Source organism: Amphiura filiformis, chromosome 15, assembly GCF_039555335.1.
Source record: "Amphiura filiformis chromosome 15, Afil_fr2py, whole genome shotgun sequence".
NCBI lineage: Eukaryota > Metazoa > Echinodermata > Ophiuroidea > Amphilepidida > Amphiuridae > Amphiura > Amphiura filiformis.
Window position 1 is genome coordinate 1,594,119 of NC_092642.1, and position 19,282 is coordinate 1,613,400.

The following is a 19,282-nucleotide window of genomic DNA, read 5'->3' on the forward strand; positions in this document are numbered from 1 at the left end:
TTTGGAGCTATCACTATCATAATCGAAATCTACATTAAAAATCATATGAGAATGATTCCCTTATAAATGCTTCAATAATTATATTGATTTCGATTTTTCAATAATATATTGATTTAGATAATGAAAATCGATTTTTTGAATGCTTCGACCAACAATACGTAGTCTACCCTTAAATGAGACATTTACCGTCGTATACCGTAAAACCTCGTCTACAAGCATATAGAGATCTTTGATGAAAACTGAATTAATCTAAGTGCCATCCATTAAAAAAAATACAAATTATAACACAATGGAGTTTGAGCAAATAAATTACAAATACAAGCATATACAAACTATTGTAAGACCAGTCTAATGTATTGCATATTTACGGCTATTGAGTATTAATTTAGCTTTCATCAAAGACAAAGACACTCTATTATGCTTGTAGACGACGTTTTACGGTATGAAAAAAACTCTACTTTGCGAAGCTTCCTATTTCTACTTGACCATGTCATTGATTGTAGTATTAAATACAGAAATCTTACGGGTCTACGCTACTATAAAAAACACAAAATTTCACTTTATTTCAATTTAGTTATTAATTAGCTATTTTTGACTGCTGTGACTTAGCAAAATTAAAAGGAACATCATTAAAAACATGTGCTAATTTTCCAAAAATCACCATTCGCCACTATGAAATCCGACGACATGGATGTTACAATGGTTACTATTAATAATCCAAAATATCAAACAAAATAATAGATTTCATATCATCTTGGAGGATTAAGGAAAGTTTACAGAGCATTGGACCTCAACCATTGTTTTAAATGAGGAAAAGAATTAGTCGAAACCTCAGTGTAACAATGCCTCATCTGTATTTTGGCCTTTTTGAGACAATTGCGTTTGAAGAATTCTGGCATTATGCCTTTTACATATGACAGCTATATTTGACTGGTATGTGTCTTTAATATTGAAGTTGGAAATGAACAATTGGATTTTTACTTAGAAAGCCCATTATTTTCTGAAAATGTTGGCACAAAATCGCATTTTCGGCCATTGAGATGAACCTTCAAAGGGTACGCGATGTATTGTTGATCGAAGCAGCAAAAAAAATCGATTATCATTATCTTAATAAATATATTATTGAAAAATAACACTTTGATGTTTTGCGATAGTTCATTCTACAAATCATATACATTTAAAACTTGCCTCATTTATTAATGTTAATGAGTTATGTACGTTTTACGAAAGTGTTGTTTCAGCCCTCTCTACAACATAACTCAAGAACGACAGGACCTACAAAAGTATAGATGTGATATTTGATAATATTCTACACACTCGCTATAATTAAGCAATGCAAGTTTTGCCAAATCTCACTACCATTCCCAAGATGCTGTGAACTACCAAATCGCAACAGTTTAAAATAGTTGCTAACCTTAAGACAGACCATCTCGATTTTAATTAGGGGTTAAAGGGGTTACTAACCCTTACCCCTAACCCCTAGTAACCGTAACCCTGATCCTAATTAACATATCGTGGGCTAAATGAATCATCTACCTATCTGATCCACCGTTATCTTTTATAATAAAATGCTGCAGTGTATAATTTGTAGAATTACGAGTAAACAGAGCTACATTTTTCTCATTATATCAGGTGACATGAAATGCCACACTGATATATCGTTGAGCAGGCGAATCTTCTGATTCTGCTTCTTCTTCTTCAATTTCTTTCGTCAAACCGTCTTTTAGAATGCTACTAGTGCCAGAAACTTGCGCCGATCTCGACCAAACTTGGCCCCAAGAAGCACTGACCCAAGCTCCTGCTAAGTTGTTAACAGTTAGAGGTGAAAGGTCATGTAGGGGTTATTAGAGGTCTTTATTTTAAAATCTTGAAAATGCTACTAGTGCCAGGCGCTTGACCCAATTTCGACAAAACGTGACCATAAGAACCGCTGATATAAGTTGCTCACAGATAGGGGTCAAAGGTCAAATAGCAAATATTGGGGGTAATTTAGTGAAAATCTTACAAATGCTGCTACTCCTTTAAATTTCAAGCTATGACCACCAATTGTAATTGGTCAGAAGAACCACTGGCCCAAGCTTAATATAATTTGTACCACAGCTTGAGGGCTTCCATTTCTAGCACTTGTCCATATTAAATATCAACAGTATCATACATATCATACAAAGCTGCCACCTGATATTCGTGCTTGTTGATGTTAGAGCACTATACAAACAGGATTAGTACAACTACCAGAACCGTGACTACTACTCCTGTGACAGCGACCACAGCAATCAATCGTCTGTTTTTACATCTGAACATTCTCTTCATCCTACTAACTGTTGTATGGAACTGATATGCCTGGATAATAAATCAAAAGTAAAGGAAAGTAGTAATCCTATTGGTTTAGGATTGTACAGGGTAATAAGGGGTGATCCCTTAGTGCTCCAGGTTAATTGATGCAGGATACATGTGTACACCTTTTTTGTATTGAAATCTGAGGGGGGTCTGAAAATTGTCTTTTTGCATCAAAATATTATTCTATGCCTTATTATATTGATATTGGTAATGTTTTATATATAATTGGTATTAAAGAATCCATTTTTGAAAGTTGCACATTGAGCATCCATGTTTTTAGAAACGGCCATTTGATTTGATTCGAAACAAAAGACAATGTTATTGTATACTTACTCTTAACCTGACATCACTGATAGTCTTTTGAGTATCAATACAAAACAAGACAAACTATTAATTTTGACTTTATGCAGCAGTCACGCCGAAACTTGTACCAAGAGCCTACTCTACTTACCGCTGCTTCTAGGTTGTCCGCTCTCACAAGCAACTCTTCCAGATTTTCGCCTCTTGATAAAACGTTTTCGATAGCCTCTCTAACAATCCCTTGGATCTCCTGTACTTCCTCTTGAAGAGCATTAATGGTACGACAATGTGGAGCATATGCGCTTTCTTCTAACCGGGAATGTATATCCTGATGAGAACAACAAGTATTTTGATTATTATATGGTATGGCAAATTCAGTTTCTATTGTCGCAATTTGACTATCAATGACATAATTTTAAATGTGCTGTTCTTACTCTTAGAGACCAACATGAAAAAGATAAATAAACACAGTCAACAGAAGAACAGTAACCTTGAACAAAATTATGGTTTTTTTGCTTACAAAATGTACATAGCTCTGTAATCTTGTTGAAATAAGTTACAAGCATTTCAATAATAAAGGGTTGGACTTCAAAAGTTGCAGAAGTCCCTATACAAAGGATTCTGCACAGATTACTGGATGAGTATCCAGTGCGGTACATGTGTTATTGTGCGCGCAATTTTCATTCAAATTTAAACCATTATGTTTGTCGCATGGTTGATTAATCGATGAAGGCCAGACATTACATCAATAGAGAACCTATGGGACACTCTGCAGCAGATGGCTTAAAAGTCCATCAAGCCAGAGACAACCCTAGAGGGTTTGCGTGTTTCGAGAAAGTGGAATAAATAAGTCCACTCGTCAGAAGCATGCGACGTTGCATTACAGCAGTTTTGAGTAGTGGTGGAGTACATACATACTAAGTATTGAAGGATCCTTTAGCATGACTGAAAGTAAAGAATGAATTAATGAAAGCAAGAATATCACGAGATTGAAATAAACGGGTTCAATAAAGATATCACCATGGTCACTGAGTGAAGAAAATGTTTTTGTTTTTGTTTTTCTAGCGAGGTTATTGGCTTTGCACTTTTGTGTAGGGGCATCTGCAACTTTTGAAATCTGACCCTTTACCATTGAAAAGCCTCTGACATTTCTCTGTATAAAATGCTACTTTTTCAATTGCAACTATACTTTTTTGAGCAGTGTATGCCTAACGCATTGCAGTACTGTTGGTAATGTGACACATCACATTGAATTGCGTGTGAACAAAGTGAATTTCGACCTTCCTATAGTTCTATCAATTTAGCTTATTTTTCTTTCATTTTTTTTGCCACATGTTTTTGAGAAAAATACACATTTCAAATATGTAATAATATTGTTACAGCTGTACTAAATTTCTAGAAATTAACCTTTAAAATTGGACAAAGCTCTTTTGGAATTTGAACCAAATATATACCAAATATAACCAAATCTTATGCGCTGGATGGGTAGATTGATAGATGTACTTACCATTTCATCCGGATGAACATCGTCTTCTACGGAAGATGGCATAAAAAAGGCGGCGACATGGAGTTGTCGTTTTGTGTCTGATTTTTCTTTTCAGAATTCTTGCATGGTTTTAATATCTTTTTCTGCATTATTGAAAAATGTGTGATACGATAGCTTAAGGTAATGCGTAGAATAGTCGTCATAAATTAAGTAATAGTCATACAGTGGCTTAGCGTGAGTCATCATATTGGGGGCACCGACCATAATGGGGGAGGGGGTGGCGGACACAAGCTGTTTTTCGGAAATTTTCCTATGGAATTTTGTAACTATAAATTTACAAATTGATTAGGGAAGGGGGCCGGGCACGTACCCCCGTGTCCCTATTACGCTATGCCACTGCTTTCAATTAATAGACAAGTAAAATTTACGTTCCTCTGGTAGCCAGGCAGGTTTTAATCCGCTAGTCTTTAGGCCTACTAGCCATACGAGACGCTAGTCCGAAAGCTCGCTAGCACCCTGACTTTTAGACTTGTGAACCCTTTCCGTTTTTCGATCTAGCGAACCTTCGGACTTGTGGTCAATCCCCGCTATGATGGCCATGGATGCGTTAATTCATTATGTTACGCATGGGACTATGAAACTATCGGGTTAGCTTTCTCCAATTAAAAACGATCGTTTGAACAAGCAAACAAATTGTCGGTCGCATCACATACTGGTCTATCTTGAAAAACACGCATTTCGAGAAAATCGCAATTGAAAATCTTCGTATGAAGTTAACCTTTCTATAATTTAATTAGACTATGAATTTTCTTGAAAGTGGTTTTAAATTAAAGCATATACTTAACAGATTTATTTAAGTGGAATCTTTAATTATATTTACGTGTGCAATATTGCTTAAAACTACACTAAAGTTGTAGTTCTGTATGTGAAATAGTTAATTTCCCGATATCGTATTTAAAGTGCGTTTCATACTGGTCTATCTTGGGGGGGGGGGGCTATCTCGATTTCGCGAACAATCATGACAAAGACGTGACTTTAGACGCATCACATACTGGTCTATCTCGAGATAGACCAGTATGTAATGCACTTTCAATACGATATCGGGAAATTAACGATTTCACATACAGAACTTTAACTTTAGTGTAGTTTTCAGCAATATTAAATACGTAAATATAATTAAAGATTCCACTTAAATAAATCTGTCAAGTATATGCTTTAATTTAAAACCACTTTCATGAAAATCCATAGTCTAATTAAATTATAGAAAGGTAAACTTAATACGAAGATTTTCAATTGCGATTTTCTAGAAATGCGTGTTTTTTCGAGATAGATCAGTATGTGAAAATACGTATTTTGAAAAAATCATAGATAGTTTAAATTTAACATTTTATAACTAATTATCTAGGAAAAATTGAGGTCTGTAATTTGTTGTATTGGAAGAGCTCCGTAAAAAAGAACTATATACCAATTTTCTCAAAAAGTCAAAAATTCAAGATAGACCAGTATGTGATGCACTAATCCTCTTCATTGAGCACTTCCTCTATTGTCATGTTTGTATTATCTTACCATTTTCTTCTTCAAAACCCTAGGAAATATGCGGATCTTCTCAACACCTAGGCCGTCCACCAATGTAACCCTGAGATCCCCATCCGTATCATCGGCAATGCAATTAGCACGGGGAGTGACAATGGGAAAACGGTTTTGCAATGCAAAAATAAATCGATAATATCGCCCTCATAAGTCCGTAAAATAATTTATTATTCGTCAATATTAGATAACCACATCGAATTCTGATTTACTTACTCTTTCATTTCTCCGAACTTCTGAGTGGTCCGGATAAAAACCGCTTTTTAATGCGACGTACTTCGAAGTAGATGGTGTAACAAAAGGTGGCGTTATGGACCTCTCGTTTTGTGTCTGATTTTTCTTTCCAGGAATGCTGATCTTCGTTGATTTCTTGTTTGCTTTCATCATTTTTTTGCTTGCTTTTGAGAACTTTTCCTGTAAGTAATTATGTAAGTAAATAATAAGTAATTATCCCGCTTTAACAAATGACTATTATTAAAATTAATTTTAAGCCAAACATATGACATGCATTTGGAGCAAAATCTATTTCTGCGCATTATGACACATCATTTGTTGCAGTGGTCCCAATATTGGTGACGCAACGTACATTTAAATGAAAGTAACCCAAGATTTGAAAGTTGTTACAAAATCCTATTGTCCATGGAATTATTTTCAGCTCTCATTGGATTGATCTTCTTGTTTCGTGAATATGGAGGAGATCAAAACATGGGATAATCACTGGTCATTATTTACTTAATCCCATATCAAAACATTACAAGTTCGATGTTTTTAGAAACCAAGAAGATCACAAGAAGCGGAAGACAACAGGTTACATCGGTTGGTAATTTTGAATCTAACTTTATCACTGAAAGCACAACTTGCAATTGTGTAACCTATTTAGAACCTTACCTTGTTGGTCAGAAAAAATATTGAAATCTTCATGTTACAATTCCACATTACGTGAATTATGATTACTGATGTGAATAATGACATTTGTTATTGATATACGTCTAGCCCTTTTCTATTCATAGATTATCCATTGTATTTCTTTTGTTTAAGGTTCGATGCCCCAACCATTACCTAGAGTAATGGAGGTGGCTAGCTGCCCAGAGACCATTATCAACACAATAGCTCAAGATAACGGTCTCGGGCTGCGAGCTAAAAAAAAAAAGGAAAACCATGGACATTCTAGAAACACTATGGAAAGGATCACAACATACATGTAGAATCTGAGTTAGTTATAAATTTCATGGTGTTGAAACAGATCATAGACCAAACGTTGACAACTATATAGACTCTTTGCATTATTCATTATTCATTTGAATAACAATAGTCACGGGGTGAATACACTCCAGTGGATTAATAACCTACCAAACCACTTCAAACACAGATGTAAATTGAGATCAATAACTCTTTATTGATTTGATAATGCTGGCGTCAGAGGTGTTAGTGTTTTTAATTCAAGAAACTAAAGTTTGGCATTAAACTTCTTTTTAAACAATTATGTATACATATTTTGATGCAAACAATTTAATTTTGCTCGCCGTATATGTAAGATAAACGGTTCAAAACAGACCATTACCAGAAATAATGAGCGTGTTGTTCATGACTGGCTCAATGTTAGTTGGTTTGAGGTTTCGACCCCTATCGGGGTCTCAACCTCAAACCTACTAACATCTCACCAGTCATGAACAACACGCCCATTATTTCTGATAATGGTCTGTTTCTCACCCTTTGTCTAATACATAACATGTTCTGATCCCCTCCAAGAGCATGAAACAAAAAGGATAATCATCGAGAGCTGAACAGATCTTTTAGTGGATACTGAATACAAGGCAATACATGTAGGATTTACTGCAACTTTCAAATCTTGTGTTACTTTCATTTAAATGTACGCTACGACATCTATATTGGGACCATTGCAACAAATAAGACGTCATAATGCGCAGAAATAAAATCTGCTTTGAATGTATATCACACATTTGGTATACGAACAACCGTTTTTCTATTTATGTGGGTTTCAAACCAAGGGAAAAAACCCAAAACATAAATGCACACAAATTTCCACACATACATGTATGACATAATTTGTGACGTGCCATGTCAAAAGGAGTCACTTTTGGTTAGGATCGTAAATGGAAAAAAATATCTGCCCGGGTGATTTTTTGCAATTTGGGTTTGTTGCGAATTTGTGATGTTATTAATGTTTAAAATATTGTCTGATAGTTTCAGACTGGAATATAACTGGCATCTCGTATATTTGAGACATTTTTTCAAGGTAATTCCTACTCTCAACATTGTCAATAATATTTTTAAAGGCCGATATCTCAATTTCCAATTTTATAAAAATTTTATCTTTATATTTAAGATATGTAAAATCTCAAAATTGATAACCTGCCCAAAAGTGTCTCCTTTTGATAGATGATAGATCGACGCGGTCGTTCATTAAACTCATTGAACTACCTATAGCCACCTCCTCAGGCTTGTTATAATTTTTTTTATTAGTTTACCATTTCCTTCTTCAAACTCTCAGCAAACTGTTTGATCTTCTTAACATATAAGTCATCTACCACTGTTACTCCAAGATCGCCAACAGAATCATCGAAGTTGTGTTTTGGAAATATTTTTACAACTTCTTTCAAGAATTCAAATGATTGTTCTTCAGAGAAGTCTGGTGACATAGCACAAATACAGAGAATCCCATTGTCAGGTAACACAGCAAATTTGTATCTGTGGTATAACAATATATGAAAACAAAATATGAAAACAAAACATTATAAGTAAAATTACATTGTAGCTTCTGTTGCTACATTGCAAAAATATCAAACAAAGAAAGAGTCATATCTTATGTAAGGTAACAGGGCAATACAGGACAATATCCGTTGATTTCTAATGACCTTGACCGATTTTGTATTTTTACATAATTATGTAACAAAGCAAACTACTTTAGAATTCTTATTTTGATTTATTTTTTTTAAATATTTGACCCCTGCGGAGACCAACATTAGAACTGTTTGGCTATAACTCTAAAACTGTATGTCGGAGATCTCAAACAATACTATTTTACCATAGATGATTTTACCAACTTTGAAATTTGATCCCTGCATAAACAGCCACTTTGTTTTATGCAATTAGGCTTCTTTCCTTAAATGGACTTTTTTAATTACTTCTGTTATGGTGTTCTGGGGACCTCATAGAAAGCTCTATAGTGAAAATAAATACTCGCATACTATAACCAGCTGTAGGAGATTAATGGCTAGATCGCCTGGATTAGATAAACGAAAGAACTATAATAGTGATAACGTCATAAGTTGAAACGACAGGCTAATGTTTTTGAGGACTGGACTAAAATATTATTAAAACCCACTTCCATGCATCTCGATGAAATTTGCCGGGCATTAAGTAAGAAGCAAATTACTGTGAAAAAATATGTTTCATTTATGGCGCATGTGAATTATAATGACATATTTTCAAAGTACCTTTCATGGTCAAAAACCTTCATTACTTGCTGTGTTGCTAAATTTGGCAGCATCGATAATACCACTGCACGAAAGTTCTGTTTTGTTTTCCTTGAACGGTCAGCAATAATACTTCGTCCAACGGCCACACATCCGTATTTAATCGCCATCGTGATGATTGTGAAGATGAATCTGAAGATAAAACAGGATTTAATAAGTTACATGTTTTACACCAAGTACGACCTGAATCTGAACTAATCATCTCAAACTGCATGCGGTCCTCGAAATACATACACTTAAAAATTGACTTTGACTTAGATCGGTCGGTGAGGCCTTTCGACCTCTACGAGTCATCCTCCTCCCCCAGTCTGCCTTGGACTGATGTCAACATCGGCATATGCAGTGTTGTACATGGTCTCTCCATCTGGTAGGCGGCGACATGGGGGGCCTACAAGTTCAAATCGTTCTGGTAAGCTTGGAGCATACTGCAGTTATTGTCCGTTTTCCTATACACACTACACAGTGCTCTCACCATTGACGCGTGACCTCTACAAATGATGTATGTTGGAAGAATGGGCACTTGCCTAGTTAACATCACTGTGTGAAAAATAACCAGCTAATATTTAACTTATTCTCCAAACTTCTAGCAAATATATTTCTCTAACATGACCTAAAATTACAGCTAGGTTAGATGTTCAGAAATAGTCGCACTTTTGTAAAATATGAGTGAGGGCAAGGCATAGCTAGCCAACTCCCCGTGTTAATTGAATGGAGATTTGACCGTAAATATTGGTATCGGACCGCTCACTTCTGAAGGATGCCACAAAAAAACGGTACAAGCTACATTTAAACTATTCTCTGGCAATCATTATGATGAGTTTCTTATATAGTATGCCGAAATTGGGTACTGTAGGTGATTGACAAAGGGTCGCACTTTTCTGATAAATAAGTGACAATGAACATGAAATATCAGCGCCCATAAACCCAAGTTAGTAGCTAGTTAGTGGAGGCCGTCACGGGACTGATTATTGATTATTGAAGTGCCTTATTAATAGATACGCACGATTTAGGGCAAGAAAAACAAACCGGGACACTTTTGGAGACATCATCATCATCATCATCATCATCATCATCATCATCATCATCATCATCGACATCATCATCATCGACATCATCATCATCATCACTTTCTACATTTTTTCTAAACAACATAGGGCCTACCGTTTTAATAAGATTTTTTTCTTGAAATGCATGTAACTATAATTATTGTTTAGAGCGTGATGAAATAAAACATCACGATTTTCATCACAAAACAAATATAATGCACAAGAAATTGTTTGTTTTAGAGCGTGATGATGAAATAAAACATCACGGTTTTCATCACGAAACAAAGTAATAGTAAGAAATCAATTTTTCGTGAGTGATGAAATAAAACATCAAAATTGTCATCACGAAACAAAGTAATACATGAGAAATCGTTTGTTTTAAAGCGTGATGAAATAAAACATCACGATTTTCATCACAAAACAAAGTAATAGGCCTACAAAAGAAATACATTTTTCGAGAGTGATTAAATAAAACATCACGATTTTCATCACGGAACAAAGTAATACATAAGACATCGTTTGTTTGATTGCAATCAACCGCGACAGTTCGTCTCACACACATAACAATGCACTGCGATCAAATAGGTTGATGACAACATTTGATTGAATGGACTGCACTGCGCCATGATTACGTGCACCGGTTCAAATCCTTTGTTTGGAGCCAATCAATAATTTCACGTACAGCCTCTATGCAAATTAGAGTTTACACACGCTGCAGCTGGGGTAATCTACCGAAGCTGGTTGCCGTTAGTGATCGAATGCATGAGCTTATTTGCTTTACTGAATCGATTTACTGGATTAATTTCCTGTTAACTGGGTTTAATGCCACAAAGGTCGAATCGGGCTTGCCATGGACCATAAGTGCATCATGGAAGGAGAAGGCATACGGACTGAAATGCGTAAACTTATACATGTAATAACAAACCAAGAAACAATAAATGCAAAAGAAACATAAAATATTAAAAATAGAAAATACAATGAAAAAAAAACCGAATGCAAAATACACATAGGAAAACGAAATTGATTAAGCACACTTTAACAAGTAAGTTTTAATCCACGATTTGAATTGTGAAATAATGGCAGACCAGGGGTAAAATTGCTTGATTTCAATTACACTTTCAAACACGTCAAATTATTAGCCTGGCCCATGAATCCCCTCAATATAAAGTGTAAGTGCGCCTATTTGCTAGTTGTGTTGTACGAGATGAAAAGTCACAGTTGCTCCAATATTCCTAAAAATTTAGTCTAGTTGTTAGTCTAGTTTAGATGTTTTAAACGAAGAATAGTTTGCACTACCTGTGATATCTGGTTAGTACGTTATACACCAAAGATTTAGAGGTTAGTAGATTCATTAGTATTAAATTACTTTTGTTCTTACTTATCATCTATCTGCTGAGTTTCATATCGAAACAAAAAGTTTTAACTCACTGTACTCGTACATAATTAATCTGTCAAAAATATGGTCTATTTTGATAAACCAAAATTGTAATTTTAAATGGCTGGTAAGCCAAAAAATTATATTATGTTGGGAATGTATTTGTAATAATGAAAGAACTCTTCTAGAGGTTAAGCTGCTTGAATATTATATTCCATGACCGTGTGGCATATTTAAGGAAATGTGCTATCTCCATGTCTCTGGCATGTTTTGGAGACATCATTTCCAATGTCTATTTTGGCTGTGGCGTTTGCGTAAATGTCCTTTGAAGAGGTCTTAACATAACATAACAACAAGTATTTATATGCGCCTTTGCCTAGGGATTCAAGGCGCAAAAGAACAGAAAACCCAAAAAATCTAAAATGCAAAAAGCAATGGCAGCAAAAAAATTACGGAAATACGTGAGGTTTGATCAATGACTTAAATAAGTCCAGGCTGATGGCATTCTTGATTGTAGATGGTGTTATGGCGATATATTTTATATCCCGTGCCTTCTATTTTCATTTATTTATTTAATCAAAATTATGGTGTCATTCACCCCGAGTGAGAAATCACTCTCTCGTATCATTTCGATTAGACTATCGTAAAACGTCATAATGGTCTTTTGTAAACAGAGGTCTTGTGGACGATGCAAACGGAGGTTTAGTTGTAGCTTGTAGCAGTCACTCAGAGAGATAACACCTCTCTATAAAATCTTCGTGTGCGTCAAGATTTGGACACAACCTCTTAGTTTAGAGCGAGAACAATTCTGGCTAATTATTATAAACTCCCAGTTCACTTGTTAGTTTTAATATAAAGTTTCATACGGAATGAAGAAGATGTAGTAAGGTAATAAATAATTTAAATATCAGTAAATTGTGATTTTGATTGTCTTGATGTTGGTGTGATAATATTTGTGCTTGGCTGAGTCTGAAAGCCTAAATAAGACCCTGGTCGAACCTCTAGTTCTATGGAGAGCTTTTCATTAGTGTCCATACCAATGCCAAATCTACGCTGAAGAGCCGATAAACAGATCTACCAATCTGAGGGACTAGCCGAGACGAGTGAACCAAGACGCATCTACCAAGCCGTGTGATTTATCCTGGTACCTACCTCACCGCCTAAAATATTTAGCGAGTCCTAATCCCCAATGGTAAGCCATTCCAAAACCTTGGGGCAGTCACTGAAAAGGCTCTATCCCCAGCACATTTCCTGGTGCGAGGAATGATAAAATTAACATGATGCAGTCATGTCTACAGTAGAATTCATCTCGACCTTTGCAGGACTTAAACCCCATTAAAAGCTATTAAACCAAGATAACACTCATTGAAACAGCTCAACTAATTAAATCGGATCTTCTCTGGTTGTGCACAGCACATGTGTTTTATATGTGCGATATCGCTATGAGGTGCTATAATACAGCTTCAGTTGGGTAACTGATTATAAAGGAAACGCAAGGAAACAATGGTATGTGGACCTTTGTTCACGAAATGAGACAATGGCCTGCTTTTTGTTAACCAGCATTCTTGAAAATGAGCAACATAATGATTGTTGACTTAACACGGTTTGGAAATAATTTCTTCATATTTTTGGTGTTATCTGTCGTTTACATATCCTTCCTAAAACACAAAAGTGCGACTATTTCCAAACACCTAAACTAGCTAAAAATGTAGGACATGTTACAAAACTATATTTTCTAGAATTTCATAGAATAGTTTAAATGTAGCTTGTACCGGTTTTTTTGTGGCATCCTTCAGAACGGAGCGGTCCGTTACCAATATAGCTCAATATTTTCGGTCAAAACTCCATTCAATTAACACGGGGAGTTGGCTAGCTATGAGCTAGCTATGTTTTGCCCTCACTCATATTCTACGAAAGTGCGACTATTTCTGAACATCTAACCTAGCTGTAATTTTAGGTCATGTTAGACAAATATATTTGCTAGAAGTTTGGAGAATAGTTTAAATATTGGCCGGTTATTTTTCACACAGTGATGTTAACTAGGCAAATGCAATATACTTCTAACATACACTATTTGTAAAGGTCGCGCGTCAATGGTGAGAGCACTGTGTATTGTGTATAGGAAAACGGACAGTAACTGCAGTATGACACTCTCACTGGACCTAGTACTCATAGCATGTATGGAGCTCTTGATCCTCGAGTCAAATGCTTTCTCATAGTCTTTATTTATAGGCATAACTAGTTGATCGATGACATGAAGGCCCTATAATAGTTTACTGTTGAATATCCATTTTTGAAGACTGCCTGTTCTCTTGGGTGGTTTTCATCAGGCTATGCCAGTAGTGTTCTACAAGCATGCGTTGTCTACCTTTCTTGAATTCCTATAAAGAATAATACACGCCAGGAACCTACGCTGATCACGGGATACAGAGCAATTGTTCACATGACAAAAGGAAAGGAAATCCAATTGTATATTTTAATACAAAAGAGACACGTGAGTTCTCCGGTGAATAGATTTATTTATATATTAAAGGCGACGAAAACCACAGTACGGACGATAATAATTCATTTGCAAAACTTCTTTTTAAGTAGGGTCGATCAATCGGGATTTTATTAAGAAGAGGCTAAATTTATGCAAGAAAGGGTAAACATCACATCACAGAAAGCTTGAAAAAGTTTGAAAAGAATCTGAATAATTTGACACATTTTGTAAAGATGAAATTTCCGTTTCACGTATAAATAGCGTGAATGTTTGGATGTCTTAAAAATAATGAAGACACTGATGCGACGGTCTGTGAGATCCCATGACCTAGCAGTGGAAGTCCCAAGATCAAACCTTGTCAGCCATGAAAGATCATTTCTACCATCTACAGACCAATTATGGAATTCTCTACCTGCCCAAATTCCAGCCATTAGATCGAGGGCCAGCTTTAGCAGGGAGGTTAATCGCTTTCTGGGTGCATCCTCGTCAGCAGCTTCTAAATGATTTATTTGTCTCTGCCTCTAATGCCCAGTTATGCCATGTCGTAAAAAAAAAAAAAAATCTGTGTCGCACTGTTTTGTATTGGTTTTTGGAATTTGATCTTAATATTTACAACTTCATGACATTATAATTCGAAACTAAAATATATTTCAACAATATTTGGCCCCATTCTTTCTCTGGAGTTTTTGAACATTTATGTGCAATAGCTTCAACAGTGTTCGCTGGTTAAATGTAAAAACAGCCGTGAGCTAAAAAAGGACGAGAGGGCTATATTTACGGATTCAGGCTAAATTTAAAATTGATATAAAATGCTTGTTTAGTGATCGATTACATTTTCTACTGCAAGGGCTCTTTGATTTATTTAAATTATTTTTTATACTGATAGAGTCTTGTAACATTACCTTAGACCATTTGAGCCCCATGAGTTCAATGTTACATTTTGTTATGCATAGAACCAGACGAATTATGTTTATAATGAGTGAATATGAAACATGCTTAATTTTTGCCCCCCGATCTATGCTTATTACCTTCCTCTGAAGGTTCTGCTTTTTGAATATTATATTCCATAGCTGTGTGGCATAATATGCTATCTTCATGTCTATGACCTGTTTTGGAGACATTCAGTTCCAATGTGTATTTTGGCTGTGGCGTTTGTGTAAGTGTCCTCTGAAGAGGTCTTTATATTCCTGACCAATGAGTAAAATAATTTCTCATAATCTTTATTTATATTATCAGTTGTTCGATGACCCCGGGTCGATGACATGTAGGCCTACATATTTAGGCTATAGTCTTCTGTTATATGTTGCCATTTCATCTATGTGTTCTATACGTAAGCCTATGCTTTAGGCACATTTCATGCTTTCATGTAAAGAAGAATGGAACTTCAAGAATAACGCTAGAAACCTTCTCTGACCAAGGGTTACAGAGCAATGATTGCCAACATGTGTGGTAGAGGGTGGCTCTGTTATTGTACTTGCCATGTATGGCTTTGCCCCGGCGTTGAAGTATAACCGTGTTGTTTATAGGTCACATGTTTTTTTATATAATACAGAACACTTTTGTAATGATTTTCCAATAATATTCCCAGTTAGGTCGGACTAAATGATTAAGGGGGGCTATCATTTTCTTTGAAGGGGCGGGGGGGGCAAATTTACCGAAAGTCGGCGTCAATAAAATTGCGACCACCTTCCCTATTTCGACAAAAAAAATTATGATCCCCCGCCACCGGTACACCTTATACTCTAAACAGGCTAAAAGTGTATAGAAATCAGTCTTTTTGAATAAAATAAACACACTATTTGTAGTCATCTTGTGACACCCTACATTTTGGTCATCACAAATTTTAGGACCCCCCTATTATTCTTTCCAAAATATTATGATTATTATTTCATCTGGTCTGACATAACATAAATGACAATGAATGATAACATAAAACATTTGTTCCGTATTAGGCCTAGGCCTACTATCAGCATCAGACTGAGTGATTATGCATGATAGGCCTATGATAATCACACCTATAAGAGGGAAAGCTTCAGTAATTGTTCTCAGTAGTTTTAAGGGTAGACGAGGTATTGTTGGTCGAAGCAACCTAAAAATTGATTTTTATTATCTAGATCAATATATTATTGAAAATTAACACCTTGATGTTTTGCAAAAGTTAGTTCTACAAATCGTATACTTTGCCAACTTGCTTAATTTATTGTTGTTAATGAGTTATGTACGTTTTACAAAAGTGTTGTTGTTTCAGCCCTCTTTACAACGTAACTCAAGAACCGCAGCACCTATAAAAGTATATCTGTGATATTTTAATTCTTCTACACGCTCGCTATGAAATGAGCAATGCAGTTTTTGCCAAAGCTCACTACCATTCGTAAGATGATGTGAACTACCAAATCACAACAGTTTAAAATAATTAATAACCTTAAGTTAGAGAATTTGTATACACTTACCTCGTTTGAAAACTTGTGTAAATTATTGCAATTTGTTTCCAATATACTCCAGAAATGGTTCAAAATTATGTTGTGACGCAGAAAAGCTCAGACGACTATAAAGCAGAAATTTAAGTGCAATATTTTGGAATGTATTGAACCACAGATCCTGGTGATTGCACCAACATGGGGAATTCCCATAGCCGCCTGAGAGTCATTTCAAAGGCAAAACTACGTCAGGTTGACACAGTGCGTGTAGTAAAATATATTATTGTTTGCACAGGCATGACAGGTATCAGCGTATCCTCGACCAACATTCCGAATGGATGGCTCTATTATTTAGCACAAAAGTGACACGTGAGGTCATGGTGAATATAATATTCATTCATAAAAAATAATTTATTGTTATATTAAAGACGACAACATAATCCATTACAGATGAAGAGGCTAACCTAAAAAAAAATCACAGAAAGATATCTAACAAATTTTGCAAACAGAGGACTATGCTGAAAATTGTCTGAATTTCTTTCAAACAAATTTCAGTCAAAACCAATCCACGGATGTTTTTAATTTGGCACTTCTAATAAAACTAAACAAACGTTGCTGTCACCGTCCGTGCCAGCAGGGAGAAATTCTGGATGAAGCGCCTTCGTACCATCCAGCCACACGGTCTCAACATCCAAGAGGGAAACGACTAACTTGTTTTTCATCATCATAATATTTTGCCCCCCCCACCCTCATTTTTTTTCCAATTATTTTTTTATATATTTTTCCTCCACTTTATTATTTTAGTTTTATTTCCTATTTACATCTATCATTTTGTAATATGTTCATGTAGTTGCCATTCATTTTCATATTTCTATTCAGCCCATTGTCTTCATTCATATCCTTATCCCTCTTACTTCCATTCATGACATCCAACTTCCTGCCCCTATTGATATTTCCCAAGAAACACTTATGTCTTCTATTGTCTTGCTAATTTCCTTTTCCTTTATGTCCATGTCCCTATATATATGCATGTTTGTGTGTTATTTTGTCACTCTGCCTTTGATAAAGATCCTGCTAGGATCGAAAGCTCAGGCCCCTAAAACTTTGAAATTTTACTTAACAGGCTATATTTGTGGATAAGCAGTTTACAACAGCTCACTTTTTAACGTTGCAGTACTATCCCCTTTTGGTGATCCTCCTTATCCATATTGTATATTGTCTATTTGTTAATGTTATCTGTGTTAACCATTTTGCATGTTTTATTTTTACAGCTTTTTTTGCCATATATTGTTATTTACACTGTATACTATATTCACCATGTCTAACCCAACATCTTTATTTCAGCAACTCAGGAAGACCAAACAGAAAGCCATGCGTTATTCTTTTCATCAAGATAACTACAGATTTTATTCCCACTCTCGCATTATTCCTACAGGCCTACAGATAAAATGTACACCAGCGCTGGGCACTCTCTCTGGTCCTCTACAGCAGAAGTGGAATCAACTGCTATATGGTACATCTATCCGTCTCATCAATATCCTAACTGAACATTGTGCTGCTTCTCTTGACAGTTTCTCTGATGAAATCACCGAACTTGAAGATGACCTGCGATCATGTTGTACAGAGGCCCAATGGGAACAGTATAATAATGAGATAAATTCATGTTTGTCCACACAGAAAGCCGAACTTCTTGATCGCAGAAACAGGAAGATCCGTGGTATCTTGGAGAAACGTCAACAGCACAACAGAAGACGGTTTAGGCGTCCTGCAACTACTAACCATGATAACGAAAACCTTCCCTCCACAGTCGTTAATTTATCATCATCCTCTCTTTGTTTGCTGAGCAGTAGATTATCAAAAAATGTTTTTTAAAGTTATGAAAACGTTTTATACCCTTTATATACCCTTTACATAACCCGACATTTTTTTAACGTTTTCTAACAACCTTTTGCGAATGATGTCGAAAACGTTTTGTGTTTGCTGGGTAAGTGGTAGTTGTGTTACTCACAACAGGTTAGATTAGTATGCGATTCGGAATCCGATATAGAAAAAGAGAGATTCACAAATGATTACAAATCTGCATAATTTCCTTTTCAATGTGTTAACAGGCCAGATGAGGCAAGTTTAAAAGAGCTTAACATACCCACCTTTCTACGTCAGACTAGCGTCCGCGTGGGTATGTGGAGGTCTGTACTTAGCCAAGCTTCTGTATTTGTCTTGCTGTGTTTCTGATTCAAGACCGAGTGATAAAAGAGCTAACAGAAGAAGCAGGTGCGTGTTTTTTCATATTATGGTATTAGTTTCTGATGGTGGTGATTAAGAAAATGACAATGATTATTATTATTGGTATTAAGGATGATGACGATGAAAATCAAGATGATGCATTTACAGGGTGTATCAAAATGATTGGTACCGACAACTTCTCTCATTTTTGCCAATTTTTTAAAACTATTTTTTGTACCAGTTTGGGGACAATTGTTTAAATATTTGAAATTATAGTAGTTTTATCTTCTCTAAGAATGTTAGATCATAAAGATAGCACATCCTGTTCAGAAGTTACATGATTTTAAAGGAAAGTAGGTGTTATTACACTTTTCATCGTAACGCTGGATCGGTAGCGCACCATTTTCAAACCTCTATTTTACTACAAATACCTTGTGAGAATGATATGTAGAACTTCATGGAAATGTTTAATTTTTTCCTTGCCTATTTCTTCATTCATAATATATATAATTGTTCTGATATATAATTATTG

At 35.5% G+C, this 19,282-nt stretch overlaps 2 protein-coding genes across 2 annotated transcripts; both read right to left on the bottom strand.

The window, feature by feature from the left end:
- Positions 1 to 40: 40 nt before the first annotated feature.
- On the bottom strand, positions 41 to 16,707 carry LOC140171137 (vesicle-associated membrane protein 8-like). Its single transcript, XM_072194318.1, has 7 exons — positions 16,561 to 16,707; positions 9,169 to 9,339; positions 8,200 to 8,419; positions 5,927 to 6,124; positions 4,145 to 4,266; positions 2,789 to 2,965; positions 41 to 2,340 (listed from the first exon to the last, which is right to left on the bottom strand). The coding sequence occupies exons 5-7, from the start codon at positions 4,184 to 4,186 to the stop codon at positions 2,206 to 2,208; spliced, it is 354 nt and encodes a 117-aa protein (XP_072050419.1). The 5' UTR covers positions 4,187 to 4,266; positions 5,927 to 6,124; positions 8,200 to 8,419; positions 9,169 to 9,339; positions 16,561 to 16,707; the 3' UTR covers positions 41 to 2,205.
- Positions 8,191 to 9,317, bottom strand: LOC140172057 (uncharacterized). The gene is made up of 2 exons (XM_072195404.1): positions 9,169 to 9,317; positions 8,191 to 8,419 (listed from the first exon to the last, which is right to left on the bottom strand). The coding sequence occupies exons 1-2, from the start codon at positions 9,315 to 9,317 to the stop codon at positions 8,191 to 8,193; spliced, it is 378 nt and encodes a 125-aa protein (XP_072051505.1).
- Positions 16,708 to 19,282: the final 2,575 nt, after the last annotated feature.

Excerpts from the sequence above, each read along its gene's own strand:
- LOC140171137 (XM_072194318.1), bottom strand. The coding sequence starts at position 4,186 with ATGCCATCTTCCGTAGAAGACGATGTTCATCCGGATGAAATG. Across the intron at positions 2,966-4,144 it reads ATGTTCATCCGGATGAAATG|GATATACATTCCCGGTTAGA; the intron begins GTAAGTACATCT and ends TGTTCTCATCAG. Across the intron at positions 2,341-2,788 it reads CGGACAACCTAGAAGCAGCG|GCATATCAGTTCCATACAAC; the intron begins GTAAGTAGAGTA and ends TTTATTATCCAG.
- LOC140172057 (XM_072195404.1), bottom strand. The coding sequence starts at position 9,317 with ATGGCGATTAAATACGGATGTGTGGCCGTTGGACGAAGTATTATTGCT. Across the intron at positions 8,420-9,168 it reads AAGGTTTTTGACCATGAAAG|ATACAAATTTGCTGTGTTAC; the intron begins GTACTTTGAAAA and ends GTTATACCACAG.